A 24,222-nucleotide genomic window follows, 5' to 3' on the forward strand; every position below is an offset into this window, starting at 1 on the left:
TATTTGAAAAGTTTGAGAAAAATTGGAATTTCCAAACGAGTGTCTGATCTAAGTACTACTCAATGTTTAAAAATAGAAACTGCTAATACGAGCGCCGTGGCGCCCACGAGATTATAAAACAAAACGTTGGGAATGGGCAGAAATTACAAGGTGTTTCGAAACACGAATAAAATGAAATTAAAATGATGAATTTTTAAAACTCTGCATCGTTTAATCACATTCGAAACCTCGTAACTCTGCTATAAGAAGTCTTGGGATACGTTTGTATTTTTTAAATAGAATTTCAATTTATAAGAATTGGTGTTCATCGGCGTTCATTGGTGTATGTTTCTATTAATGTATGTAAAAAAAAATGCGTCAGCTTTAATCGCACGAAATATAGTTATCGAGTGGGTGTGAGGCGAATACGCTTATTGTCAAGGAATAATGATAACGAGGTAATCCGACCATATGTGAGTATTTTTTTATAATTAATTGTCAACGTAATTATATTCAATTATAATCATTAATTTAAACGAGGACTTATAATTTTTAAAGATACTTCATTATTCGTTATTATTATATTTTTCAGATGGAGAGAATTCCTCAGAAATGCATGAATATGCATTTCTAAAAGACAAGTGCGTTTTAGTTATGTACAATGTGGAGTGTTTTATATAAATATTTTTATATATTTTGGGCCACATTTTTGCATATGTTGATTTTGTTAAATAACTTTTGTATAATGTATCTTCCTAATTATGCCATAAATATCAATCATTGATAAGTGACTTTACAAAAATGCATTTTTCTATACCAGATACGCAAGAATTTATCGATACAGCTGGTAATACATATGTGGTAACTATTTCTGTTGTAAAATATGTGTATAATATAATTAATTAATATTTATTAATTCTATTTATTTTATTTTATTTAAATTGTTTAGGGTTATAACATTCATATAAATGGATTGTTCCATTGTACAGTGAGGTATAAACAGCTGCACAATCTTCACGAACAGTTGACAAAGGATCTGGATGTACCTATTCAGTCATTTCCACCAAAAAAGTTTTTTCCTTTAACGGTAAGCCAGCAAGAAGAGCGCCGTCTAGCTTTGGAAAAATATATTCAGTCGATAGGACAAAATGTTGTGGTCAACGATTCAGGGGTACTGAATGCATTCTTGTTAAATGCTCAGCAAGAAACTATAGGTGGACTATCCAAAAATGAATTCGTGGACATTTTTCTCATGAATGGCTGTAAGATAACAATAAATATTTCCACAGGAGATCATTCTGGAATTGTTTTAAAGGTAATTCTCATTTAATAAACAACATACAGCATGCCAGATTAATTAAAATTTAATTTAAATGTCTTTGTTTAACAGAAAGTCTACAAACATCTTAAACTACTAGAACAATATCATTTGTATTTTGCATTGTTCATTGTTGCTCAAGATGAAGGTAATAGTGTCTACTGTAAGTGTAATTTTATTGTGCTAATTCGTACATTATTATTGTATATAGTTTGTAATCTTTTTTTCTATGTTACGTTTTCAGTATTACGAAAATTACAAGATTTTGAATCTCCGTTTATAACGAACAAACATATACACACTATTGGTAGTAGGATTGTGCTAGGAAAGAATTACTGGGATGTAGGATATGATCTTGAACTAATGAATAATGCAGTAGCAATGAATTTATTATATATTCAAGCAGTTGCAGAAATTCAAAGAGGTTGGATTCTTGTTGCAGATGAATTGAAAGATCATCTGACTACTTTAAAGAATCATGGGAAGAAAAAAGAAGTATGTTATATCATAATAAAAATACTTTTGATACTTATGGTTTCTGTAATTCTACTATTTTTATTTATTCATCTATTTGAAACATTATTATTGTAGTATCTGGATATAGCGCGTACTTTAAAGTATTATGGGTACATTCAGTTTGCTCCATGTTCTTGTGATTATCCACAATCAGATTCAAAAGTACTGGTTGCTATAGGTAAAAATGAATTAAATTTGCGTACATTATCAGACGAACAACAAAGTGAAGAAATGTTCAAAGTTTCTCGAATGCGTTGCTGGCGAATTACGACTGTACAAAGTGTAAGTAATTATGATAAAAAATGCTATTATATACGTTCATGCTTTCTGTCTGAATTTCAGAGTCTCGAAAGGTGCAACGAAAGTGATGACTTTAGCTTGGAATTATCTTTTGAATACTTAATAGCTAAGAATCAGCTACAATGGATTACAATTACTTCGGATCAAGCTATTTTAATGTCCGTGTGCTTGCAAGCTATGATCGATGAATTACTATTAAAGAATGCAAGTGGCAGTAGAGCTCAGGTTAATAAATAATAATAACTAAATAAAATTTAATATCTTCGCATATTAAATAGTTGAGAATTTATTTCTAGGATTTATCCAGGAAACCTTGGACATATGTTATGAGAGATGGACAGAGTGTTTCAATGGGATCAAGTTCTGATGAACAATCTGAAGAGAATAAAAAAGTGAGCAATTTTAATTATGATACTATTTTTTATATTGCATTTTCTTATCGTTACTTGTCCTTTCAGGATGATTGTATCAAGCAGCCTACTAAATCGGAACCGATTATGAAAAGACTTGCGGATAGACTATCAGTGGTAAGAATAAAAAAGTCCAATAACGTTAAAGATAGCGCAAATGGTAACTTTCAAAAGAAACATATATCGGAATGTGATATTATGGAAAATAATGCATTTAACATGATCGGTGATGACGATTTATGAATATACGAAAATAATGTGATAAGACGGTGATAAGGTATGCCTTATAAATATTTAAATAGTTTTATAAAGCTTTTCAAATGATATTAATATATTTTTGATGACGCGCAATCAAGTGATATAAATTTAGAAAATTCGAAGGATACATTTTTTATTTATATACTAATGACACAACAATTTTATGTGTAGTTTTGAGATGGTTATGCTACTTTTAATGATAATAAAGTACATAAAAACTACAAGCTTTAAGTGCTCGATAAAATTGTAACAATTTTGTTTGTACAAATATTATTAATAATAAAAGTATAATGCCAAGCTTTAAATTCAGTGTAAAAAAAAACAATTATAAATGATATAAGCAATGACTATATAATTTTTATTTATTATGATAGAGTTTAGTAATAATTGAATATGAAAGGTGCAATTATTGAATGCAAATGAGTCGTAAGAAAAGAAAATATAAATTTTTATATAATGTACTTACATTTTATTTGACAAAGTAACGAAAGTATCTGATGTAAAAAAAGAAAACTGAAATAAATCGCAGTATGCACAATATTTTATTATTAATCAAATTAAATACGTAAAAGGCAGTGTCTCGTATTAATAGCTGGAAACAAGGCCAATATTAAAGTCTACTCCCCCATGTTGCTGTTTCATAAAGTTGGGAACACGTATTAGCCTTAAAGTGGTGAAACGTTTTAAGTTCTATCGAACGTGTAATTCTGCAGGAATAAAATTTATTCGTTTCTGTTACATTATTAACGCATATATGTTGATGGAGTCGCATGTCACAGTGAATGGTGCGCTCTATTTTTCATCAAACAGTAGAAATATTACTTTTTTAGATTATAACTTATTTATCTGCTCTTCATGTTAACAGTGGAACCCAACGCTATTATTATGATAATATTGTGTGTTATGGTAGGGCCATATAAAGACTGGATTTAATAATTAATATTCGAATCTCCTTAGATTGTAATGTGCATATTTTCTATATCAAAAATATGTTATTATTCTGTACTGTTATTTTCTAAATAAACAGAAAAGTCAGTTCTGGCTATAGCGTTTAAGTATTATAAATCTATTTCCGCTACTTTTTAAAATAGCCCAACGTCAGCAAAGAATTACTCCACTATGTTGTAGCATTCTCGACAGTACATACATGCGTTACTGTTCTACTGGTACTATGTATACCAACATTCATCGAAATTTTTACAGAAAACACAATGATAACATATTTGATAATCTTACATATGAAAATTATTAAAAAAAAAAAAAAAAAAGAAAGAAAGAAAGAAAAAATGCATTTCCATAAAGTACAAATTTATATAAATCTATAAATATTACAGATCTTGCCATTTGTGATGATTATTCTCAACAATTTAAATACTGATTTCACGAATTAGCGAAATATTGAAATACGTTCTAATACGGAAGACTAATTTCAGTAAGTTCATTCGTCACATATATTCAACTTTGAGATGTTACCACTCTCATCCTTAGTCTTGAATGGTATAAAAACGCTACCAAACAATCTCAGTAATTTCCATTTACAAAACTTTAAACCTAAGTCATTTGACGTAAAAACGAACGTTACATAACCTAACATTAATATCTGTGAGTAAACTCGTAATAATATCTATGGCAGTAAAAAAAGGAGTAAATTCTTTAACACTTTCTAAAGTTTGCTCACTTACCAGAAATTGTTTTGCAAATAAACAATATGTTAGCGCAAAGGTTATATAAATATATTTTCGGGATGATCTCCATGCATGTATTTCGTATGAGTGATGATACTTGTTAATGTAATATTATGGATAAAATAAATGGCATAATAGGTGACTAGCGTAAGACGAAAACCGAATATCAATTTCATGTGGATCCTCACTGATTTCTTAATAAAAATTGCAAATATGGCATAATAATTCTTCCACTCCCATTGCATTCGATTTCTTTTTGTTTTTTTTTCTCTCTTTGCTTTAGTTTGTAAAGAATGCTGAGGAGATTCCATAATACTTCTATAAGAATAGCATATTTAACAATAGACAGGTAAACGTAATAATAAAAAATTAAGTATAATGATTGTTCACCTAAATCATGTAAAATAATTTACATTGGTGACGTGAGGCTATTAGCTAGTATTAGTTACTCGTTCGTAATTCACAAAGAGGAAGAACACTGGCTTAGAAAGAGAAGAAAATACTTTTAATTGCTGTTACTCTTTTCGTTTGCTAAACACGTAATCGGAAAGTCAATGTTCCTCTCTTTGACGAAGTTAAGGACGAGACGCATAAAATCTATTCATTTATACAACTGTACACCCTTTATCTATCGTCATCACACCTATTTGCATAAAAAAAATTAACCAAACTGTTAGAAGTTCTGCTGACGTTTTCGTTTGGTATCCATGGCGTCAAGAATTGGTTGTCTCTTCGTTTGGTACCTTCTTCTTAGCTCATCGATTTCCCGCTCCATTTCTGCGTCCAGATTAGCCATTCGTTGCTGTAGTTCCTCGTATGAGAGAAACTTCAGCTGCAGGATATGGTTGTTTATCTATATTCAAGTCTTTTATATATGATGCCTCAAGTGGCATTACGTCGATCGATTTTAAGATAAAAGAAACACAGTATTGGAAACCTCTGTGAATTGTTATTAACTTTCTCTAATTGAAGTTTGTTTACTACTTACGAAGTCGAAATCGCGTTCCGCGAAGACATTTTGGAACTTGGATATGTTATTATGAGGTTGCTCTTGTACAGGGTGAGAGATCTGGTTAAGCTGTAACTGTAGATGGCTTTGAAACCTCTGCGATTCTGTCGGGCTTCGTAATTCTAATTTACTTTCATTCTCTGGATTGTGTGCTCCAAGTATTTGTCCATTACCCTAAGGATTAATAATGTAACTTCTCGTATGTTTTAATTTAACATATTAATTTTACCTTTCCTATTTCAGGTGCTTCCTTCTTATCAAAATGATCTAAAAATAGTGGCCGGTATTTCTTTCCGGATTCAACTGACCCTGTATTGTGACCTGTAAACGAGCTATATTAATTTCTCTATTCCTTACTATTTTGTATTATAGTGTAAGATAATTTTTACTAACGTTTCATAGTTGCTTCTGTATCTGTGTCACTATTAATAACCATTGTTCCCAAGTCTAACATTGCAGAAACAAGTGTTCCAGTATCTGGAAGATCATGACTTGGTACTAAGGTTCCTGTATCTTCTGGTAGAGGTTTCATCGTCCCGCTACAGTCTTCTTCATCCTAACGACAATCATTAAATATTTAACGTGGCTATTGGTATGTATGAAATAAGATTTTCAATCAATTTATTTTTAGTTAAATACCGAGTCTTCTGTTTGGTTTTGATTTTTTATTGCTACATTGTTGATAACATGAGCTCGATGAGCGCTCTGTTTTTCTCGTATTTCATGAGCGTCCGCGATCATTTGACTCAGAATACTTGGCTGTTTTGCATTACCTGTAATGCAAAAGTTGTTTTGATTATCAAATAAAATAGGAACACTTTTAGAGTATGTTAAATATGTCGTTAGATGTTACCTATAAATTCATGATACAGAAGCTCAGTTGCAGTAGCTCTTTCTTCTGGATTTTTAACAAGGCACCTACTGACAAAATCGATAAATTCAGAACTCCACTGGTCAGGTTCCCTAAAGCTAGGTGGTGGTTTAGTCGGTATCATAAATATTGCTCTCATAGGATGTATGTCGCCATACGGTGGCTTGCCTTCTGCCATTTCTAAAGCAGTTATACCCAGGGACCATATGTCTGCAACGCAATCGTATCCAATTTCTTGTATTACTTCTGGAGCCATCCAGAATGGAGTTCCTATGACTGTGTTGCGTTTCGCCATTGTATCCTAGAGGAATTTTTCGAAATTAATTAAAATTAGATTTTAAAATAGAAATAATGATCACGTTATAAAACTTACAGTTAATTGTCCGGCCACTCCAAAATCTGCTAGTTTTGCATGCCCCTCATTATTGAGCAAGATATTTCCTGCCTTAATGTCTCTATGTATCTTTCTTCTCAAATGAAGATACTCTAAACCTTTTAAGGTATCACTGAGGATTGTTGCTATTTCATCTTCCTGTAGCGTCTTTTTCCTTAACCTCATAATATCGCTGACAGATCCAGCTCCACAGTACTCCATTACAATCTGCAAGATTATACCCTTGTGAATATAAATGAAAAATAAATATGGAAACATAATTATGTATCGCGATGATGTGTAAGGTTACCCATAAATCAGTATTTTTAAAGTAGCTTCCATAATATTTAACAACATATGGAGAATCACACTGTTGCATGATGGAAATCTCTTTTATGATTTCCTGTAAGTCTGTATCGACAGGCACTTGTTTGATAGCAAGTACCTGTCCACTTTCTTTGTGTAATGCTTTGTAAACCGACCCATAGGATCTATACAATAAGAAACAGATAATAAAAATATATGGTTTTGTATGTTTATTGGTAAAAAGATTCTTTCAAATGATATCATAGTATTTTTCTTAAATGTTTCTCAACTTACCCCTCTCCTAACTTGCATATTATGTCAAACACTTCTTCAGGTTGTCTTGTTAAACTTTCCTCTGACAACTTTTTTAATTCACTAAAAAGTATACCATAATAAATTTTGAATTGCAGAAATTGGATATAATATTCTCAAGTGTGCAATATATATATATATATGTGTGTATGTATATATATGTATGTAGAAAGTAATGTAGGAAAGCAATATTTAGAGGAAACGTGTACATCCTAATATGATAAATAATATATTGCACAAGATATACTTTTATGGCAAGTATCCATGCTACATAGCAATGCTTTACCTTATACTAACATTTATACGAAAATATAACGAATAAATAACTATTATAAAATACATCGATAAGATTTCCAAGATTTAACGTTTCTAAAATTTACTCGAGAAATCGAAAGGAACTGCAAGCTCCATAAATAATGTGGTGAAATTGATAATGCAGGTTAACAAAGAAACAAAGAATCAATACAGTGCGATTGTTTCATATAACAAAAGAAACATGCTAAAGATCGAGGGGCCGCTTCCTTCTAGGTACAAGCAACTACCATTCGTGAGTTGGCGAAGTTCTGGCAGTTTGAAAAACACGAAGTAAAAACAATTAAATACCTCTTCGAAGACATTTTCGCTTTTCGCGTCAACGAGTTCTTACTTGAATAAAAACACCGTCAATATTTACACAAATAACTTAACTTGAATAAAACGGGTATCATTCCGGTTGTAAAAACATAGTCAATTTAAAATAGAAGTGTTACATTTTTGTCAATAAATTAAAGTAACCACACAACCGAAATATCGAAAACCATCGACCATTCAGGGTTGTAGATGGCGGAGTTAACGTTGGTCTCCAGATTCCGGGATGGATTGATGTGTGCGTGCTCGATCATCGTGTTTGCTCGAATTTTCGTGCGTGATGAGCGAGCTGGGCAGAAATAGACATAGAAAATAGAAGCGGATTTCTATTTCGATTCGAGGGATCGCGCAATTTCGAGTAAACAGAACCGTGAAAAGTCGGCTGGCATACGCGCGCTCGACGTTCAAAGGAAATTACATCCTCGAGAAAGGTCCAGATGATCTTCGACCAACCAAGATGCAATTGCGTGTATGTGTGCACCGCGGTTTCCTTGCTTTTGTAAACTGCACTTTAAGCGACGAAGTTGCAGAATAATTTGAATACTATGATGCCGAAAATACATCGATCGTAAACTGTGTTCGTATGTCTCGCGTAGACATTATTCAGTAATTTGTTTGTTTGATTATTGTCGTGCAAGGGAGACGGTTGCGGTATTATTCATAATTAAATATTAAGAGATACATCGTGGTAGCGTCAAGAAATATGGAATAACGTTGAGAGTTGTGGTTATGGGACGGTCGTCAAGAGTCGATGAATTGTAAACGAAGAATAATAAGAATCGATCAGGAAGACTGCAAGAATATGACGTTTTGGGAAAGCTACCTATGAGAGAAGTGTACGTATTCGAATGATTGAGTGGATAGTATTGATTTTAATCCTGCTTCGCGATTCGTATCTGAGCGTTAAGAGTTGTTTGTATGAATAGAACGTTCGTATATCCCGCGTGTTGCGGTTTAGTATCAGCCACGGCCAGCAGATGGCGCGAGCGCTTTCGCATCGGTCGAACAGACGGGAGTTTCTAGGCCCCTGTACGTAATCGCGTGTCCACGCACGGTGAACGCTAGCACTCGTTTGCTAGACGGCCGGCTAGCAAAACGAGTCGATTTCTCTCCTGGTGCGCGATATCGCGGTAAACGACGGTGGAGACGTTGCTCGTCGAGGGACTCGAGATTATCATTGCGGGCGCCGGTGTGGAAAGGGTAGCCCGGTGGTAGAATCGCAACGAAACGACGGCGGCAGCGGCGGCGGCATTGTCCTGCTTGTTTTGTTGTCTCGCGTGAAACGCACAGGTGGAACAGAGAAGAAGCTATCGCGTTGTCGAGGGACCGAAGAGTGACGGAGGAGAGGCGAGACGGTGTGTGTACGGACTGGCTCATGACTGGTCGTTCGCCGTGTACACGACGTGCGCATAGGTGTACCCGTAAAAGAAGACAACTCGAGGAAACGGGAGGCGAGCATAAAAGGTAGAAAGAAAGAGGGAACACGGGTCGGGCGAAAACGAGAACCGTCTCGCCAAGGAAAAGAGAGCGACAGGAACGGTCCGCGAGATAGATAGACGAGACAAGGAGGACGGAAAAAGGTGGGAGCGAAAGGGAAAGACGGAAATAAAGAACGAAAGGTATAAGCCCCCGGTGGTACGACAGGACACGAGGAGGGAAAGACGAGGGAAGGCACCGCACGAAAGCGCGTTAGATCAGTACCGCCGTGATCCAAAATGGCGCTGAACCAGGACGTGGACCAGTTGTCGAAGAGCAACCTCGTAGTGAGGATCGATCAGAACTCGGAATCGGATCTACAGGCGCTCTTCGACAGCGTCCTGAAGCCAGACTCGAAGCGTCCGCTGCAAGTCCCGCTGCGCATGCGCAATCTACCAGATTCCTTCTTCAATCCACCGTCCACGGGTAGCAAGAGTCCCTCGATCTCGCATTCACGAGAGAATTCGGCGGATTCGGCGTTCGGGACAGCGGCAGTCGCCACCGGTGCCGCCCCACCTGGTGGAAACACCACCGGTACACAGGCCACCGGGAATGCCTCCGCCACCGGTGCAAGTGGTAACAGCGGTGGTAGCGGTACGAACGCCGCAGGTGCGGCTGCGGCCGCAGTGGCCGCCGCTGCCGCTGCTGGCCTCACCGTCGCTCATCCTCGCGCCCACAGCAGCCCGGCCTCGCTTCAGCAGACGTACGCGTCCGCTCAGCAGGCGCCTCAGCACGCGCCCCAGCCGCACGCGCGTCACCACCATCACCAGAAGCAACGCAGCTACGACGTCATCAGTACGGTCGACGACCTGGGTCCCCTGCCGCACGGATGGGAACAGGCGCGCACCCCCGAGGGACAGATCTACTTCCTCAAGTGAGTTTTCTTCTATCTCCATCCAAGCCACCTTTTGCTTTCTTACAGAGCACGATGTTTACATTTGCCGTACCGTAATCGCGAGCCACGCTCGCAATCTACGGTCGTAAATCAGTAATAATGGTTAATGAATAATCATGCGCGATTCACGCTGAAAGATTACAAATTACCTCACGATTACAAATTACTAACGTACCCTTCGTTATCTCCCGGAGTTAGATAGCGATTATTTTCGTAACGATCGTTCACGGTTACGAGTTACTTCTGTAAATGTAGTGTCATAAATCAGGGATTTGTAATCTTTCGGGGCTACACGTGTACGATCGTTCATTACTTTTAATCGCTAATTACTTATTGACCGTAGTCACGGAATATTGGGTTGTCCGGAAAGTTCATGCCTATTTTTAAGAAAAATTCAAAGGCATATTTGAATTTTGATTTATATTCATTGAATTATATATGTACCATTTTATTCTACAACCTTTCCACCTGTTAAGGAATGTACACATATTATTTGTTTCCAGCCATTCCGATATATTCAGACCCGTACCGCTTACTAAAAATCGGCATGGACTTTCCAGACAGCCCGATACATTTTGCGGCGATACTGATTTTTCCTTGATTCGTGCTTTCCTTGACTCCTTAGCTGTTATTGAATACAATAAGGGGGTGTTTCGAAACAAGAATTGCGGTTACTACTGACGACAGGTTTGACCTTTGCGTGGTATTCGTACTTTTGTTTCATTTCCGTGCGTTCTATGTATACTATGCATACTATGTATACCAAGAACTTGAGAAACCAAAGTTTCGAAAGAAACTTCGCTTTATTTCGCTTATTACCGAACATTTCCCGCCGAGTAAATGAAATAACGTTCGATAAAGCCCATTTTGAAAGACCGTTTTCGCGAACGTCGCCAACCGGCGATCTTTATAGCCCCCCCCGCACGGTAAATCTGTGTACAAAATTGGCGGCAACTCGGTCGTTTAATCGTCTCGTAAAAACGCGCTTTTACGTTCGCCGAATCACCGGGAGACGTTGATAGGAACGGGAGTACGGACGAGCTGACGTTTCAGAGCCGCTCGAAAACAGGTGTGCGGTTTCCTACATTCGGTTCATGGTTAACTCCTTTCTTCTCGCTTCCATCTAACGACTTTAAAAGCGATACGAATTCAACCGTTCATCGGGGGAATCCATGGACGGTCTTACGACTCGGAACGTTTTCGTCGTCTGTGTCGTTGCGCGCGTGTTGGGGTCCCACATACCTCAAGGCCGTCACCGTCTTTATCGTCCGCCACGGCTCACTCGTCGTCGTTTCTCCGTTCCTCTTCCATTTCTCGACCGTGTCTCTTCCACCTCCATCTTCCTCTTCCACCCTTCTCTCCTCCCGTCTGGTCGGTCGCTCGCCAGAGTATCGTTTGTCCCTGCCGTTCCTCATTTCTCGTCTTTCTCGCGTCCGTCGCCTCTCCTCGTCGATCTTCGGACGCCTACCCGACACCGTCGACCAGCCCGTCTCCTTCCCCCCCCGATCCTCTTCCATCTCTCTGGCCGTCTAACCTGATCCACCTGCGCCGTGACTAGGATTCCCACGTGTCACCTGTCGTGGGAAACGCTCCCCGTGTGCTTTGTCGCCTCGTTCAACCTCCTTCCACCCACCTGTCTTTAACCCGGGACCTCGCTACGGGACACGTCTGTTCGGGGTTGATTACACGAAGCATCGGCGATTTCGACCGACGCGAGTATTCGATGCTGGGCTTGGGAACCTCGGTCGTGTTCGAATTTTAACGTAACTTTATCAGGACTTTTGAAACGTACTCGTAAAGGTCGATTCAGACAATACGACACGGACCGTCACGTTCCGGCAACGACACGTACCGGCACCGACACGACAAAAACATTCAAACACACGTTTTAATGGAACTATTCACACTTAACAGACACCGACTTGGACGTACCGTCAACGGGAATAGTGTGAACAGTTCCATTAACACATTGATCGCCACGTCACCCATATATGGATGACAGTGCTTTTCACTGAAGAGCTCAAAAAATTGATTTCAAAAGTTGTGTGTCAAAGAGAATGAATTTTAATGAAATTCTTGAATTTCGATAACGACACAAAAGTAAATACCGCAATAAATGTTTGATTATGTAGTTGCCAGTAGTTTGTAAACAAAATTTAAACACAGTAGACATTTTCAAGAGTATTAGTCTGCCAATCAACGTGTTAAAACGCGTGTTTTAATGTTTTGTCGTGTCGTTGCCGGTCCTTGTCGTATAGTCTGAATCGATCTTAAGACATAGAAGATGGGACTTCTTGAGCCAGTGTTTTCTATGTGGGAGGCGCGGTCTCTAAACGGGCGCGATAGAAGCTTTTTAGGTTAGGAAATTGCGAGTAACTTGAACCAGGGATGGCAAAATCCTAGGCCTCGAATAAATCTAAAGTTTGCCGATATATTTGTCTCGTTTCCTCTTTTGAACATTTTCCAGAGAAGGAAACGAGACAAACACATCGGCAAACTTGAGATTTGTTCGAAGCCTAGGGTTTTGCCCATTTCTGATTTGAACGTATCTTTTGTATTCCATACTATATTTATCGTCACGGTTTAACGGTTTTTCTGGGAACGTCTTGTATCATTTCTGATATTCCACTTATCTTATTTCGTATGTTTTACTTTTGAAAATTTGTACAAATATGTTACTCGAATTTTCTTGATTTTCGGCTTTCTATTACATTCGATTCATCGAGAAGGTTCCTTTAAAGGGTGTTTTATGTTAAGCGTCAGGTCGAAACGAATAAAAATAGCTACAGTGGGCGTAGAAAGTATTCGTACACCGATCAATTTCCAAAAAAACTATGTAAAATTGTAATTTATTAACTTATTTTTGATAAACAATGACATTCTACATATTCTCGGAAATCTCTAAAATAGATGGAGTACAACAAAAAAAATAGCTATTTATGTAAGTCGCGAAATTAACAAGAAAAAGACAATTAATCGATAGAAATGTCGAAGCAATAAGTATTCGCACAACTGTTTAATTTTTAAAACTTGATTAAAAAAAGAAAAAGAAATTTACATTAATTTATAAGTATATAATACTTCTTTCATGGGATTTCCTTTTGATTTTATAATTATTCTCTTCTAAGCATTAAATTAACTAAATTATTAGTTATTCAAAGTGGAATCTTTTTCCATTCCTCTATTTACGTTACAAACTCAACTGTAAATAGTTCGTCATAAGAATCGTCCAAATACTTATTGCTTCTATACTTTTACCCACTTTTCGCATTTTTTTGTTAATTTCACAAATTATATTAACTAGTAAATGTTGTTTGGACTATATCTATCTTAGAGACTTTCGAGAATATGGAAAATATCATTGGTTATAAAAAGAAAAAAATTAAGAAACTACAATTTCACAGAAAAGTTTTTTGGGAAATTGATCGTTGTACGAATACATTCTACATCCACTGTAAGTTTGTTACGATAGGATAAACATAATATAAATTTCTTGGCTATATACCTCGGGTGCAGAAATTCTCTTTTCTTTTTAGGGGGGCGCCTTCCAAAAAGTTGGAAACCACTGCCTTAAGTGATACGCATTGAGTGATCCAGGACGAAATACAGACTAGCAACAGTTTTGGACTAGGGACGTTCGATACTTGTAAAAGTAATAGTTAGTAACTATATATCTCGCATTTACTTCGAAGTCTTTAAGTTAGATTTCGATATTTATATTTAAGACGTCGGAGAAGAAAAAAGATTAACCGTTTGTTTAATGGTAGTAAGTTTAAAAGTAGTAAATCGTTTACGTGGTCGGACGAATCCTGCTGCGATTGTCGACAATAATATTGCCTGTCTTTTCTATTAGTAAACGTTCTTACTGAACGAACATTCCATACGGTTGGCGATATTAACTTGGAATATTTAGAATTAGAAATTAATGTCTAACTTACAATAATAACGATAATTGTAAGACAGTATTAAAACATCGATATTGTAACACCAGGCTAGACGAATTAAATAAATACGCATAGTTGTACGATTTTTTAGTAAGAAAAGAACATCACGCAGTTTCTTTCGACGACGCTCTAGTTATTGTTAATTTCCCGGCGCTATTCGAAAGCGTCATCGCGATCAACGAACGCGATAGCGACTCATCCTGTACTTGGAAACGAAAGATACAAACAGATTATTATTCTACACGAATCTTAGATATTGGCCATCTGAAGTTTAAATAAAAAGATACGAGTAATTACTCGTATCAGATTATTATTCTACGCGCGTGTAGCTTTCGTCCGAAACGGGAGAAAAAAAAAGTACTATATAAATTACAAAGTAACCACACTGGAAATTCCGTGGTTTATTATCTGTGTCTATCTTAAATCTTCTTAGAAGATGGTCGTGCATCGCATCGCAAGAAGACAATTTCCATTTTCCGTAGGATTAATTGGATCCCATTGTCGATTACATTTAATACACGGCCGATATTTCTAACACACGCGAATCGTAGGAGGAATCGTATTTTTAAAAAATTTGCCCCCCCCCCCCTCACGCATCCACCATGCACAGACCTCGCTATTTTTTCATGTACGGTCCCCTCGAACACAAGTTACACTGGGTATAGAAAGTATTCGTACATCGATCAATTTCCAAAAAAAACTGTGTAAAATTGTAATTTATTAACTTCCCGATTTATAGGGAATTATAAATCGATTTTTTAGCAGATCTCCATGTTTCAAGGTCATTGGAGTCATTTTAGCCTATTTTTAACAAATTGTTCGTGTTTGCGCGCGCGCGTGTGTGTGTCCGTGTACGTATGTAAACAAATTTTTCGTTAATGTTTTTTAAAAAACTAATAGCGAGATCAAAATGATCGATGATGGAATCGATGTGTATCAATCTAACTTAGAGCTGATTAGATTTTGTTCTAATTCGGTCCAGTAGTTTTTTAGCTTTTTTAAGAAAACTTAACTCAATAACGCAATCTAGATGGGAGAATATAAATTTATGAGCGAATAACTAAACGAAAATAATATATATATACATATATTACTATTATTACATTTGTGTGCATATGTATAACACATGTATACATACAGGGTGCTCCAAAAGTATGGAAACGGTCAAATGTTTCCAAAATGGAACATTTGTGAGAAAAGTGGTTTAGAGAAATGTTTTAGGGTTTCAAAAATTCTATTGAACGATCGTGCCCGTTTGACCTTCAAAGGACCGGCCAAAGTCACGTCAAGGTCAGCATGATTTTTTTAACGGAACACCTCATTTTTTATCATGCACTGTGAAAACTGGCTATGAGACCTTTTCGAAACACTAGTTTCAAACATTTTTTTTATTCGTGATAGATGGCGCTGTAATAAGAAAACGGGAAGTTCCTTGTGTGGCCCGTAAAGGGTCGCACACAAAATAAACATGAACAGCTAGATATATGAATTGAGCGAGCAAGAACAACCCTACTCGTTAACTGATTTTTTATAAACAATGACATTCTACATGTTCTAGGAAATCTTTAGAATAGATAGATTACAAAAAAAAAAACAAAAAATAGCTATTTATGTAAGTTGCGAAATTAACAAGAAAAAAACAATTAATCGATAGAAACATTGAAGCAATAAGTATTCGCACAACTGTTTAAAAGTACTTTCCTGGAAATTTGATGTTTCCTAATTCGCACGGAGCAATAAACTAATGTATAAATACTTATTGCTTCTATACTTTTACCTACTTTTCGCATTTTTTTGTTAATTTCACAAATCATATTAATTAGTAAATGTTGTTTGGACTATATTTATCTCAGAGACTTCCGAGAATATGTAAAATATCACTGATTATAAAAAAAGACGTTAATAAACTACAATTTCACACAAAAATTTTCTGAGAAATCGATCGGTGTACGAATACATTCTACACCCACTGTACATAAAATCAAAATGAAAGAAGATCTGGAATAATTGTAATAAAATTATCGCAGCTTCTCCGAGCATTTATTTTTAAGCGTTCACAAATAATTATTTTCTAACCCTTTCAGACCTGACGTCCACAATTGAGAACGCAAAATTTAAAGATTACCGACACTGTCGTTGAATGTTCTCATTTGTGCACACGAAAAAAGACCAGTTCTCCTCGAAAACTACGCTATTAGAATTTTCTTTTTTATTGATCGGTACGAATACATTCTACACCCACTGTACGTGTTTTCCAGCGATTCGAACAGGCGTTACACTTTCCTTCAGCTTGTTTGCCTCTCGACTCCTGATAGCGATTTCGTGCGATCGATGTCACGTTTGAGATATACCGCCGCCAATCGATGCTTCGCTCGATAACAGGTATTCTCGGGGACACGGTCAGAAAGAGGGGCCCCAACGAGGGGGCGTTCATTCAGTCACCTTGTACCGCGAATATTCATCGTCCCCGTTCGCTTTCAACGTTCGTTTATAAAAGCCGATTGAAGGAGGGCTTCCGTTCTCGTCCCGCTGGTCTCTATTGTTCTCCGTCGGTTTCCAAGTATTTCTGTCTTCCTCCACCTTTTTTTTTTTCTCCCGTCTGTTTATTTGCGAACGGAAGAACGGTTCACAGAGAAGACGGAAAAAACTCGAGAAGCTCCTCGTCCCTCCTCCGTGCACGCGTCCTCTTTCAACGAGGGGGGAGGGGGGAGGGGGAGGGGGGGCTTACCTGGGCTTAGCCGTTCGAGAGCCGTCCATTTCTGTCTCACCTGCGAAATCCTTCGCGGTCGGCCCTTACCTGACGCTAAAAATCGTGAGAACTCGCACGGGGCGGGTTCGACTCTTTTCGGCGATACCGAGAACTCCGTTCCCGTGAGAAAATCCGTACTTTCTCAAACATGTTTTTTATTTATTTATTTTTTTTTTTTAAATAGAAATATAATAATAGCGTCGCTGTTAGAGATTTCCAAATATTTTTCAGAAGATTGTTTTCACCTCGAACTCGAGCATTTTTAGAGTAAGCCAGAACTTATCTCGTCTCTGCCGATAATAGGCTTTTCTAAGATTAACGTTTCGGTTAACCCTCGGACCACGTATGCGCGGCCATGTTCCAGAACTCTCGCCGTTTTTCGTTTCGGAAGAAACGAGACGTACAAATATTTAGATTACAATGAGATTATATAACCTACGTATATACAGGGTGTCCCAACAATGTTGTAACACCTTGAAAGGGGTGGTTCGGGAGGTGATTTGAAACAACTTTTTCCTTAGCGAAAATGTTGTCCGAGGCTTCGTTGAGGAGATATTAACGGAAAACACTGACCAATCAGAGCGCGCGTATGCCGGTGGAGCGTAAGCTACGCGCTAAGCGGCAGTGCTCATTCGCTACCGCGGCCGCTCCAACGGTATACGCGCGCTCTGATTGGTCAATGTTTTCCGTTAATATCTCCTCAACGAAGCCTCGGACAACATTTTCGCTAAGGAAAAAGTTGTTTCAAATCACATCCCGAACCACCCCTTTCAAGGTGTTACAACATTTTTGGGACACCCTGTAGATTTATTTATGTTCAACGTTGCCCCTTTACGCTCATTAACACCAAAATAGGACAAAATATTCACTGAAATTTAATATAAAAAATGAATCAACAATATGTTTCTTGTTCCCCTGAAATTTCTCAGAATTCACGCGTCGAGGATAAATTTGAGAAACGAGGAATCGCCGTGTTTCTGTTCTCTTTCTTATCGTCGCGTTAATCCATCGACAAACGGCACGGCGAGGCTTTGGAGGTCACGTTATCGAGCGGGATCGCTCGAGACCGATTCCTTCCAGGGAAATCGGTTGCGTTTCCGTTTACGTTGGCTCCGTGTTTTCCCGCGCGGACGTGCGCGATTTCCACGTGAAACTCGAATGGGACATTAGCCGCGACGAGATGCTATCGCGAAAGTCGTAAAGCTCTCCTGATTTGTCGCACGGCGTCGTTTACGAGCCCTCGACCTTACCTTTCCGCGCCCGACGTTCATTAATTGGAATTTAATCGCTCGCGACGCTCTCCTCTGTTTTACGAAGTCCTTGGGACAAATTGTTACGTAAAAACGTAACGGGATATCTCTGTCGATCTTTCGACGTAGCTCGAGGAGCGTAGAATTTCAAACGAACTTCCTAAATACGCTTTACAGTTACGGGAAGCTACGAACGCGCCTTTCCAGACGCCTTCTTCTGACGCGCCAGGAGCGAAATTCTTATCTGGACGAACGACTCGAATGAGGAGAGATAAAGAATAAAAATTCGAATTTGGACGAATAGATTCGTCGATCGAAAAAGCAAAGTATGAATACGGGTCATCAGGAGAGTCAGATTTAATAATATTAGTTCGTTACAATATTTATTATTTTAAGTAATTACGTCTAGGCTGTGGATTTTATGCATTTATTACGTACAGTAACATAGAGACCACTCCAAAAATATACAAATATGTATGTTGTATATGTTCTAGAATTATTATAATGATATTGTTATTTTCAAACTGTTCTCTGTACCGTTAACCCAAGTCTCAACATTACCTTACTGTAATTGTTATAAATGTATTAGGTTGTCCTAAAAGTTTCTTTCGCTTTATTATTAAGTAATACATGCACAATAGTTTACGTTTTATGTTACATTACTGAATTGTGCACGATTCATTTTGCTCCATTACTGTTACAACATGAATATCTATGAAATTAGATTGTCTATTTATATAAATACGACCACGTAAAATAATTGAGTGCAACTCGCGAAAGAAACTTTCGGGACAAACTAATAATAATACTACTACCAAACTACTTAGATAAATATACGTACGTTATGATGGTCACCGGGTTAGGACTAGGTTTATGCAGAATTAGAGAGACTAGATCGAGATCATTAATAATTTCTAGACTGCTGATCTTCATGCATTTATGGGAAATTTTAATGTTGTGCAAAAAACTACAAAATGCAAACAATATGCAAGAGTATAAAAAAGATTGAAAGTAAAGTTCATGTTGTAACATTCGCAGAATAAAATAATTTCCTATTTAGGTTCAATCTTTGTAGGCACTTTCGCGACGATTTTATTTTGCATAGAGATTCGCAGTTTAATAATTTCATACATAATAATAAAATGGTGATTAACCCTTTGCGCTCGTTTGGCGCCTCCAGGGCGACATATGAAATTTAAAAGTGATTTCTTGAACGTACAATATCAATTTTACTTATTTCAGAATACAGCTAATTATTAATTGAAGTAATAATACATCGAGTCACGAATGTTCGTAGTCGTTTCTATTCGAAGTAGAGTTTTTGGTTTTACACAAATTTATTATAAAAACGGACTTGGACATGATTCTATAAAAAAATGTCTCGAGTGGAAAGGGTTAACGTCTTCTACTATTCGAATAAAATAGCGCCGTGGCTCGTTCCACGAAACCGTCGATGGACGGTTACGTGGTCAGTGTTTTCCCCGTGAAATGCGCTTTTTAGTCGAAGTTCCCCCCGGTTCGTCCCGCGTCCCGTCGTCTATATGCAATGCAGGAAGTTGCGCGAAAAGGTAAACGAAAAGAAAGGAGCGCCCCGTCTAACGATTGTTTACCCGCGCGCGTATATAACGACGAGTTTATCGAGTTACATGTTCTCGCGGTCGCGATTAGTTTATGGCTATCCGATCTCGCGGTGTGATCCAACGTAAATATTGTTCGATCGTTTTGCTGGCTACCACTGAGCGTTGAATTATCGTCTGGCGATGGAGGAGAAAATGTACGAGCGTTCTTTGTAGACTCAACAGACAACGCAGCCAATTCAGAGAGATTTCGCATTGTTTTCGACATTTTCCAGAATTAATGAAATAATAACTCGCTTTATCGTAATATTTATTTAGAAATAAGTACAACGTGGAACATGTGGGGATAAGTGCGGTCCGCGAGCACTCGAAGGGGATAGAGTGAGGGAAGCTGGTGGAGCTCCGGAGCTTGGCTTGGTCTCGCTTGCCTTCAAATCGTTTCGTTTTCATTTCTGTTAATGGTGCTTGTCTCGGGACGCCCTGCACATGAAAATTGACGTTTCAGAATGTAGATATAGGTCACGTTTCAACGAAAAGAAAGGAACACGTGGTCACTGATAAATCTTAAACAAAATATATTTATTAAGTGTTTAATCAACCGCAACAAAACAAAAATATATACCGCGTCTGCGGATCCACCTCCGTAGATCAATACTTTTAATCAAAAATTGGAACATAACCTTTTACTACTTATTACCACTTATCTTCAATAGATGACGAAATTAGGCAAAGAGGCGCGGCGCGTTTAAATCTTATGTGATGCTGCAAGAAACGAATGCAACCCTATACAGAGGGGGGGGGGGGCGAAAGTTACGTTGGGCTTGGACATGTGTTTATTGCGTCTAATGAGCAATACGGGCCTGAAGTGGCCGCGAGAGTTTCTCGCTCGCGATGCTCGTTGTAAAAGAAGTGCAGCCAACCGCGAGCGCGCGGCGGTTGTGTTGTATTATGCGGTAATGACTGCCGTGTCTTTTCTCTCTCTCTCTCTCTCTCCTCGCCCCTGGCCCCGCTTCTCTTCTCTCTTATTCCTCTTCTCGCCCGTTCGTCCAATTACCTCTGGCCGTCTCTCGGGAGAGCTTTTGGATCTTATCCAGAACCGGGACTTATTAGAATCTAATTTGCGTAATTGAAACGTGATTCGAGCCGCGGACAAACCGACTCTTTGAAATCCTTCTAGGAAGCGTCGCCTCGCCCCGTGGAACGTTACTGTCGATTCTATATTCTGCCGCGAATAAGCGAAAAACGAGCACAGGGATACCGTAAACTATTAACGCCTTGAACGTCGTCCGAGACATCGGTGACCCGCGATATTTATTAGCTGGAGCGGTTTTCGTTGGCCGGACTTCTAGGTCGTCTTTCTTCGTTTCGGGACGATCCTATTTCGCACGTTCGCGCCGGCGCTGCTATTCGTGTTTCTCGCCCGCGGGGCGGCGCGGTTGGACACGCCGTCCGATAGGGGCGCGCGCGCGAGCCACCGGTGGTACGCGCCGGCCGAGGAGGGAGTCGAGCGCGAGCCACCGATGGTACACGTCGGCGTGGAACGTGTTCCACGTAACTTTCCTCCGTAACTGGAGGAAGGAAATAGGAATGATTGACGGAGCTCTTCGAGGGCTACTTTTTGTTTAAAGTAATATTTATCAAAATAGATCGACAGCAGTTTCTTGCGCACATGCTACGTTTGCTTGGAAGGGCCACGAGTCGTGGCCCACGCAGTTAGATTTTACGCAGCAAATCTATCAGCAATAATGTTTCTTTAGGTTTCATTTCTTTGGAACTCGAAATGTCAATAAAATGATTGTCGGTGCGGTAAAGGTAACCTGATTCTCAAATCTCGATAGCTTAGAACTCATAGCAATAGAATGTTAACACTTTACCGACCGGTAGCGTTTGGACATATATGTACTTACATTCGATAATATTGTTTATTTTCATAACATTTGTGTTGTATTATATTATATTATATTATATTTATATAATATTTCATAATCTACATATTAATAGAAGCATACAATGAGATCGTGCTATCTCAGTAATAAATAAGAAAGTATTGTTTGCCATGGAAAAGAGACGATTAACAGGCTACCGGTCGGTAAAGTATTAAGAAACATCTCGAGTTGCTGGTAGATACGAGAAAAAAAGGCCTTGAGTGCAAAGGGTTAAAATTCGTTCAGGTCGAAAGCAACTCAATGTTAAGTTTGGCGATCCAAAAATTTTAATCGTGTCGAGCATAAATGGCGCCAGATTTTCCTAAGTCGGGTGCCTTTATCGCTTCTATTCCACAGTTGTTTTTCTTTGATCTTTCGTTTGCTGTGCTCAAGCGTTACCACGCCGTATAATCTTATACGTCGGTACCGTTACCTAGGTTCGAGTATTACACACCTCGAGGCGAAGCGACCGTGGCTCGAACTTTGCGATCGACAGAACCAATATAACACAGTGTATACCTTACTTCGTTTCTATATATTTTTAATTAACAAAATCGTATGGTTGTATTTGTGACCATTGTTCTAAATAATAATGGCACGACGTTTGTATATTCTCCGTTTTATAAGATGGAGTATTTTATGAGGAATGAACCAATCGGGCCTGTAGACACTTGAGAGCCATTGCGCCTCTTAGACAGGACCGTAAAAGTCCATGAAAGACCATATGTCCAAAAACATATGGTGAAAAATGTTTATCGAACAAAATTTGAAAACTTTCCGTTCGTTGGAATATAGCTCCCTAATATAGCTGTTTTGAAAGTATTATTTAATTGAAAGTATCTAGTATTTAAGATAATCCCGGTGCTATTTGCGATACGCTTGATCCCATCGCTAGCTAAGAGGCGCGCGCGTTTCCAACGAAAGGTCTTGGCAGCTAGAGAAACACGTTTCGCCGCCAGGTGAACACACGAGACACGACGAGCCAGCAGGCATCCAAGGTTTTCCGTCAACTGTATCGTTTGACGAAACATTAGTCACGAGCAGAGTCACATTTTATCCGCGGAATTCGCACGATCCCCTTTATCTAGCCGCGTTCGGCGAACGCCAGACGTTCGACATTTTGGCGACCGTGGGTAGTTCTGGCCTCTTTGGCCGGCTCGAAATTCCTGGAAACCGTGAAAAATCCGACGATAGTCATGGTTATTAAAGGTAACGACCTAGGAATAGGTAGGCGTTTGTCGAAATAGTCGGAGTCACCGCTTTGGTATTTTTGAGACAGAAAATCGCGGTTTCTGTATCCATTTTGTGAATAACGATACACTCCTTTAACGTAGTAAAATTTTAATGCCGGTTCTCAGCGTACGACGATCTCGTGAACTATTCCCGCCACCGTGAAATGCCACCATTTTGGTATTCCTTAACCGACTGTAATTAACGTAGATATCGTAAATGAATCGGTACAATACCTCTAGTAAGAATAATAACATCGTTACCTCTCCCGATCGAAAGAAAGAACGTTTCGTTTCGTCGCACGCCAACCTAATAAAATCGAGCCGTAGACCTATCCCGGCGTTTTTTATCGTAAATTCATCTCGAGGACGTTTAGTATGCATTTTCGAATGCAGTGAAAGTCGCGAGCGCGTGCGACATCGGCATCCTGTTATGCTCAGGGTCAGATCGACGACGTGGACAGACGCTTTTTTCCTGCGTTCAGTTCTGTTCGAAAGGACGCGAAAATTCGAAAACTGCAGCCATAGGCATAGCTCGACGCGTTAACAAATTTCGAACAGATGACTCAGCCCGCGAGTCACGGAACATCATCTTGGGCCCATCGATGACGCAGCACGTGGTTCAAAACAGAAATAATAAGTTAGGGAAAATTGTCTTCCAATGATATTCGATCTTCAATTTCCATAGTCTTCGCGATGGTTTAATTCCGTGTTAAATCAGAATCGAGGGTCTCGAATAGTTTGAAGCTAGTATCGTAAAATTAAATTAAAATTAAACTTCGAAGCCTTGTTTACGAGTCTTAAGAATAATGTAATAGAGTCTTCGGAATAATATGTGTGAATTAAGAGACGAATTAAATACGAAGCCACTCGCATCCAGATACTTAGCTCGAATTAAACTCGTCGAGCTCTTGGTAGAGATGGTAATTAGGTATCGATAACGCCTCGGAGGACGGCGACCATGCGCAAGTAGCTCGTCGCTTCGTGTCGCCTCGGCGAGGGACGTTCTTCTCGATAAACGAAAGGTGGACGCGATAAATAACGCCCGTGACGCGTGGAGAACTAAAAACGCAAGAGATAAACGATACACGGCAGACTTTATTTTACTCGTACGTCACGTTCGATCCACAGCGCGCTAGAAAAGTCCCTCATCGCCGCGTAATTATCTGCTGACGAACGATCCAGTGGAAAAGTCTGTCGATTTCTCTGGATT

General features: G+C 38.7%; 3 protein-coding genes across 8 annotated transcripts in view; 2 read left to right on the plus strand and 1 right to left on the minus strand.

The window, feature by feature from the left end:
• Nucleotides 1-87: 87 nt before the first annotated feature.
• Nucleotides 88-3,055, plus strand: LOC128877578 (sorting nexin-17). 2 transcript variants are annotated; one of them, XM_054124989.1, is made up of 9 exons: nucleotides 88-452; nucleotides 572-840; nucleotides 929-1,294; nucleotides 1,370-1,460; nucleotides 1,542-1,792; nucleotides 1,889-2,095; nucleotides 2,156-2,338; nucleotides 2,410-2,505; nucleotides 2,572-3,055. In XM_054124989.1, the coding sequence occupies exons 2-9, from the start codon at nucleotides 781-783 to the stop codon at nucleotides 2,764-2,766; spliced, it is 1,449 nt and encodes a 482-aa protein (XP_053980964.1). In that variant the 5' UTR covers nucleotides 88-452; nucleotides 572-780; the 3' UTR covers nucleotides 2,767-3,055. The 2 variants fall into 2 exon arrangements, with proteins under 2 accessions (XP_053980964.1, XP_053980965.1); XM_054124990.1 differs by having other exon boundaries at nucleotides 88-437.
• Nucleotides 3,056-3,205: 150 nt separating this feature from the next.
• Nucleotides 3,206-8,161, minus strand: LOC128877577 (serine/threonine-protein kinase 3). 2 transcript variants are annotated; one of them, XM_054124987.1, is made up of 10 exons: nucleotides 7,941-8,161; nucleotides 7,320-7,400; nucleotides 7,030-7,210; nucleotides 6,720-6,947; nucleotides 6,329-6,647; nucleotides 6,115-6,248; nucleotides 5,869-6,031; nucleotides 5,705-5,796; nucleotides 5,455-5,649; nucleotides 3,206-5,319 (listed from the first exon to the last, which is right to left on the minus strand). In XM_054124987.1, exons 1-10 carry the CDS (start codon nucleotides 7,952-7,954, stop codon nucleotides 5,140-5,142), a joined length of 1,587 nt encoding a protein of 528 aa, XP_053980962.1. In that variant the 5' UTR covers nucleotides 7,955-8,161; the 3' UTR covers nucleotides 3,206-5,139. The 2 variants fall into 2 exon arrangements, with proteins under 2 accessions (XP_053980962.1, XP_053980963.1); XM_054124988.1 differs by having other exon boundaries at nucleotides 3,206-5,298; nucleotides 7,941-8,159.
• A 231-nt stretch (nucleotides 8,162-8,392) lies between these two features.
• The window catches only part of LOC128877580 (transcriptional coactivator YAP1), a 32,270-nt gene continuing 16,440 nt past the window's right edge, over nucleotides 8,393-24,222 (plus strand). Inside the window, exon 1 of one of the 4 annotated variants that reach the window (XM_054124994.1) lies at nucleotides 8,393-10,314. In XM_054124994.1, coding sequence (XP_053980969.1) covers nucleotides 9,680-10,314 — 635 coding nt within the window. In that variant the 5' untranslated portion in view covers nucleotides 8,393-9,679. The remainder of the gene's footprint in view (nucleotides 10,315-24,222) is intronic. The other 3 variants (XM_054124993.1, XM_054124992.1, XM_054124991.1) reach the window with 3 other exon arrangements.

The sequence above is a fragment of the Hylaeus volcanicus genome, chromosome 5 (assembly GCF_026283585.1).
Source record: "Hylaeus volcanicus isolate JK05 chromosome 5, UHH_iyHylVolc1.0_haploid, whole genome shotgun sequence".
Taxonomy (NCBI): Eukaryota; Metazoa; Arthropoda; class Insecta; order Hymenoptera; family Colletidae; genus Hylaeus; species Hylaeus volcanicus.

What these genes read in the sequence shown, in the direction of transcription:
- LOC128877578 (XM_054124989.1), top strand. Translation starts at nt 781, where the DNA reads ATGCATTTTTCTATACCAGATACGCAAGAATTTATCGATACAGCTGGT. An exon ending in CAGCTGGTAATACATATGTG is followed by an intron (nt 841 to 928) that starts GTAACTATTTCT and finishes TAAATTGTTTAG; the next exon opens with GGTTATAACATTCATATAAA. An exon ending in GAATTACGACTGTACAAAGT is followed by an intron (nt 2,096 to 2,155) that starts GTAAGTAATTAT and finishes TCTGAATTTCAG; the next exon opens with AGTCTCGAAAGGTGCAACGA.
- LOC128877577 (XM_054124987.1), bottom strand. An exon ending in ATATGCAAGTTAGGAGAGGG is followed by an intron (nt 7,211 to 7,319) that starts GTAAGTTGAGAA and finishes CTTATTGTATAG; the next exon opens with ATCCTATGGGTCGGTTTACA. An exon ending in GAGTGGCCGGACAATTAACT is followed by an intron (nt 6,648 to 6,719) that starts GTAAGTTTTATA and finishes AAATTCCTCTAG; the next exon opens with GATACAATGGCGAAACGCAA.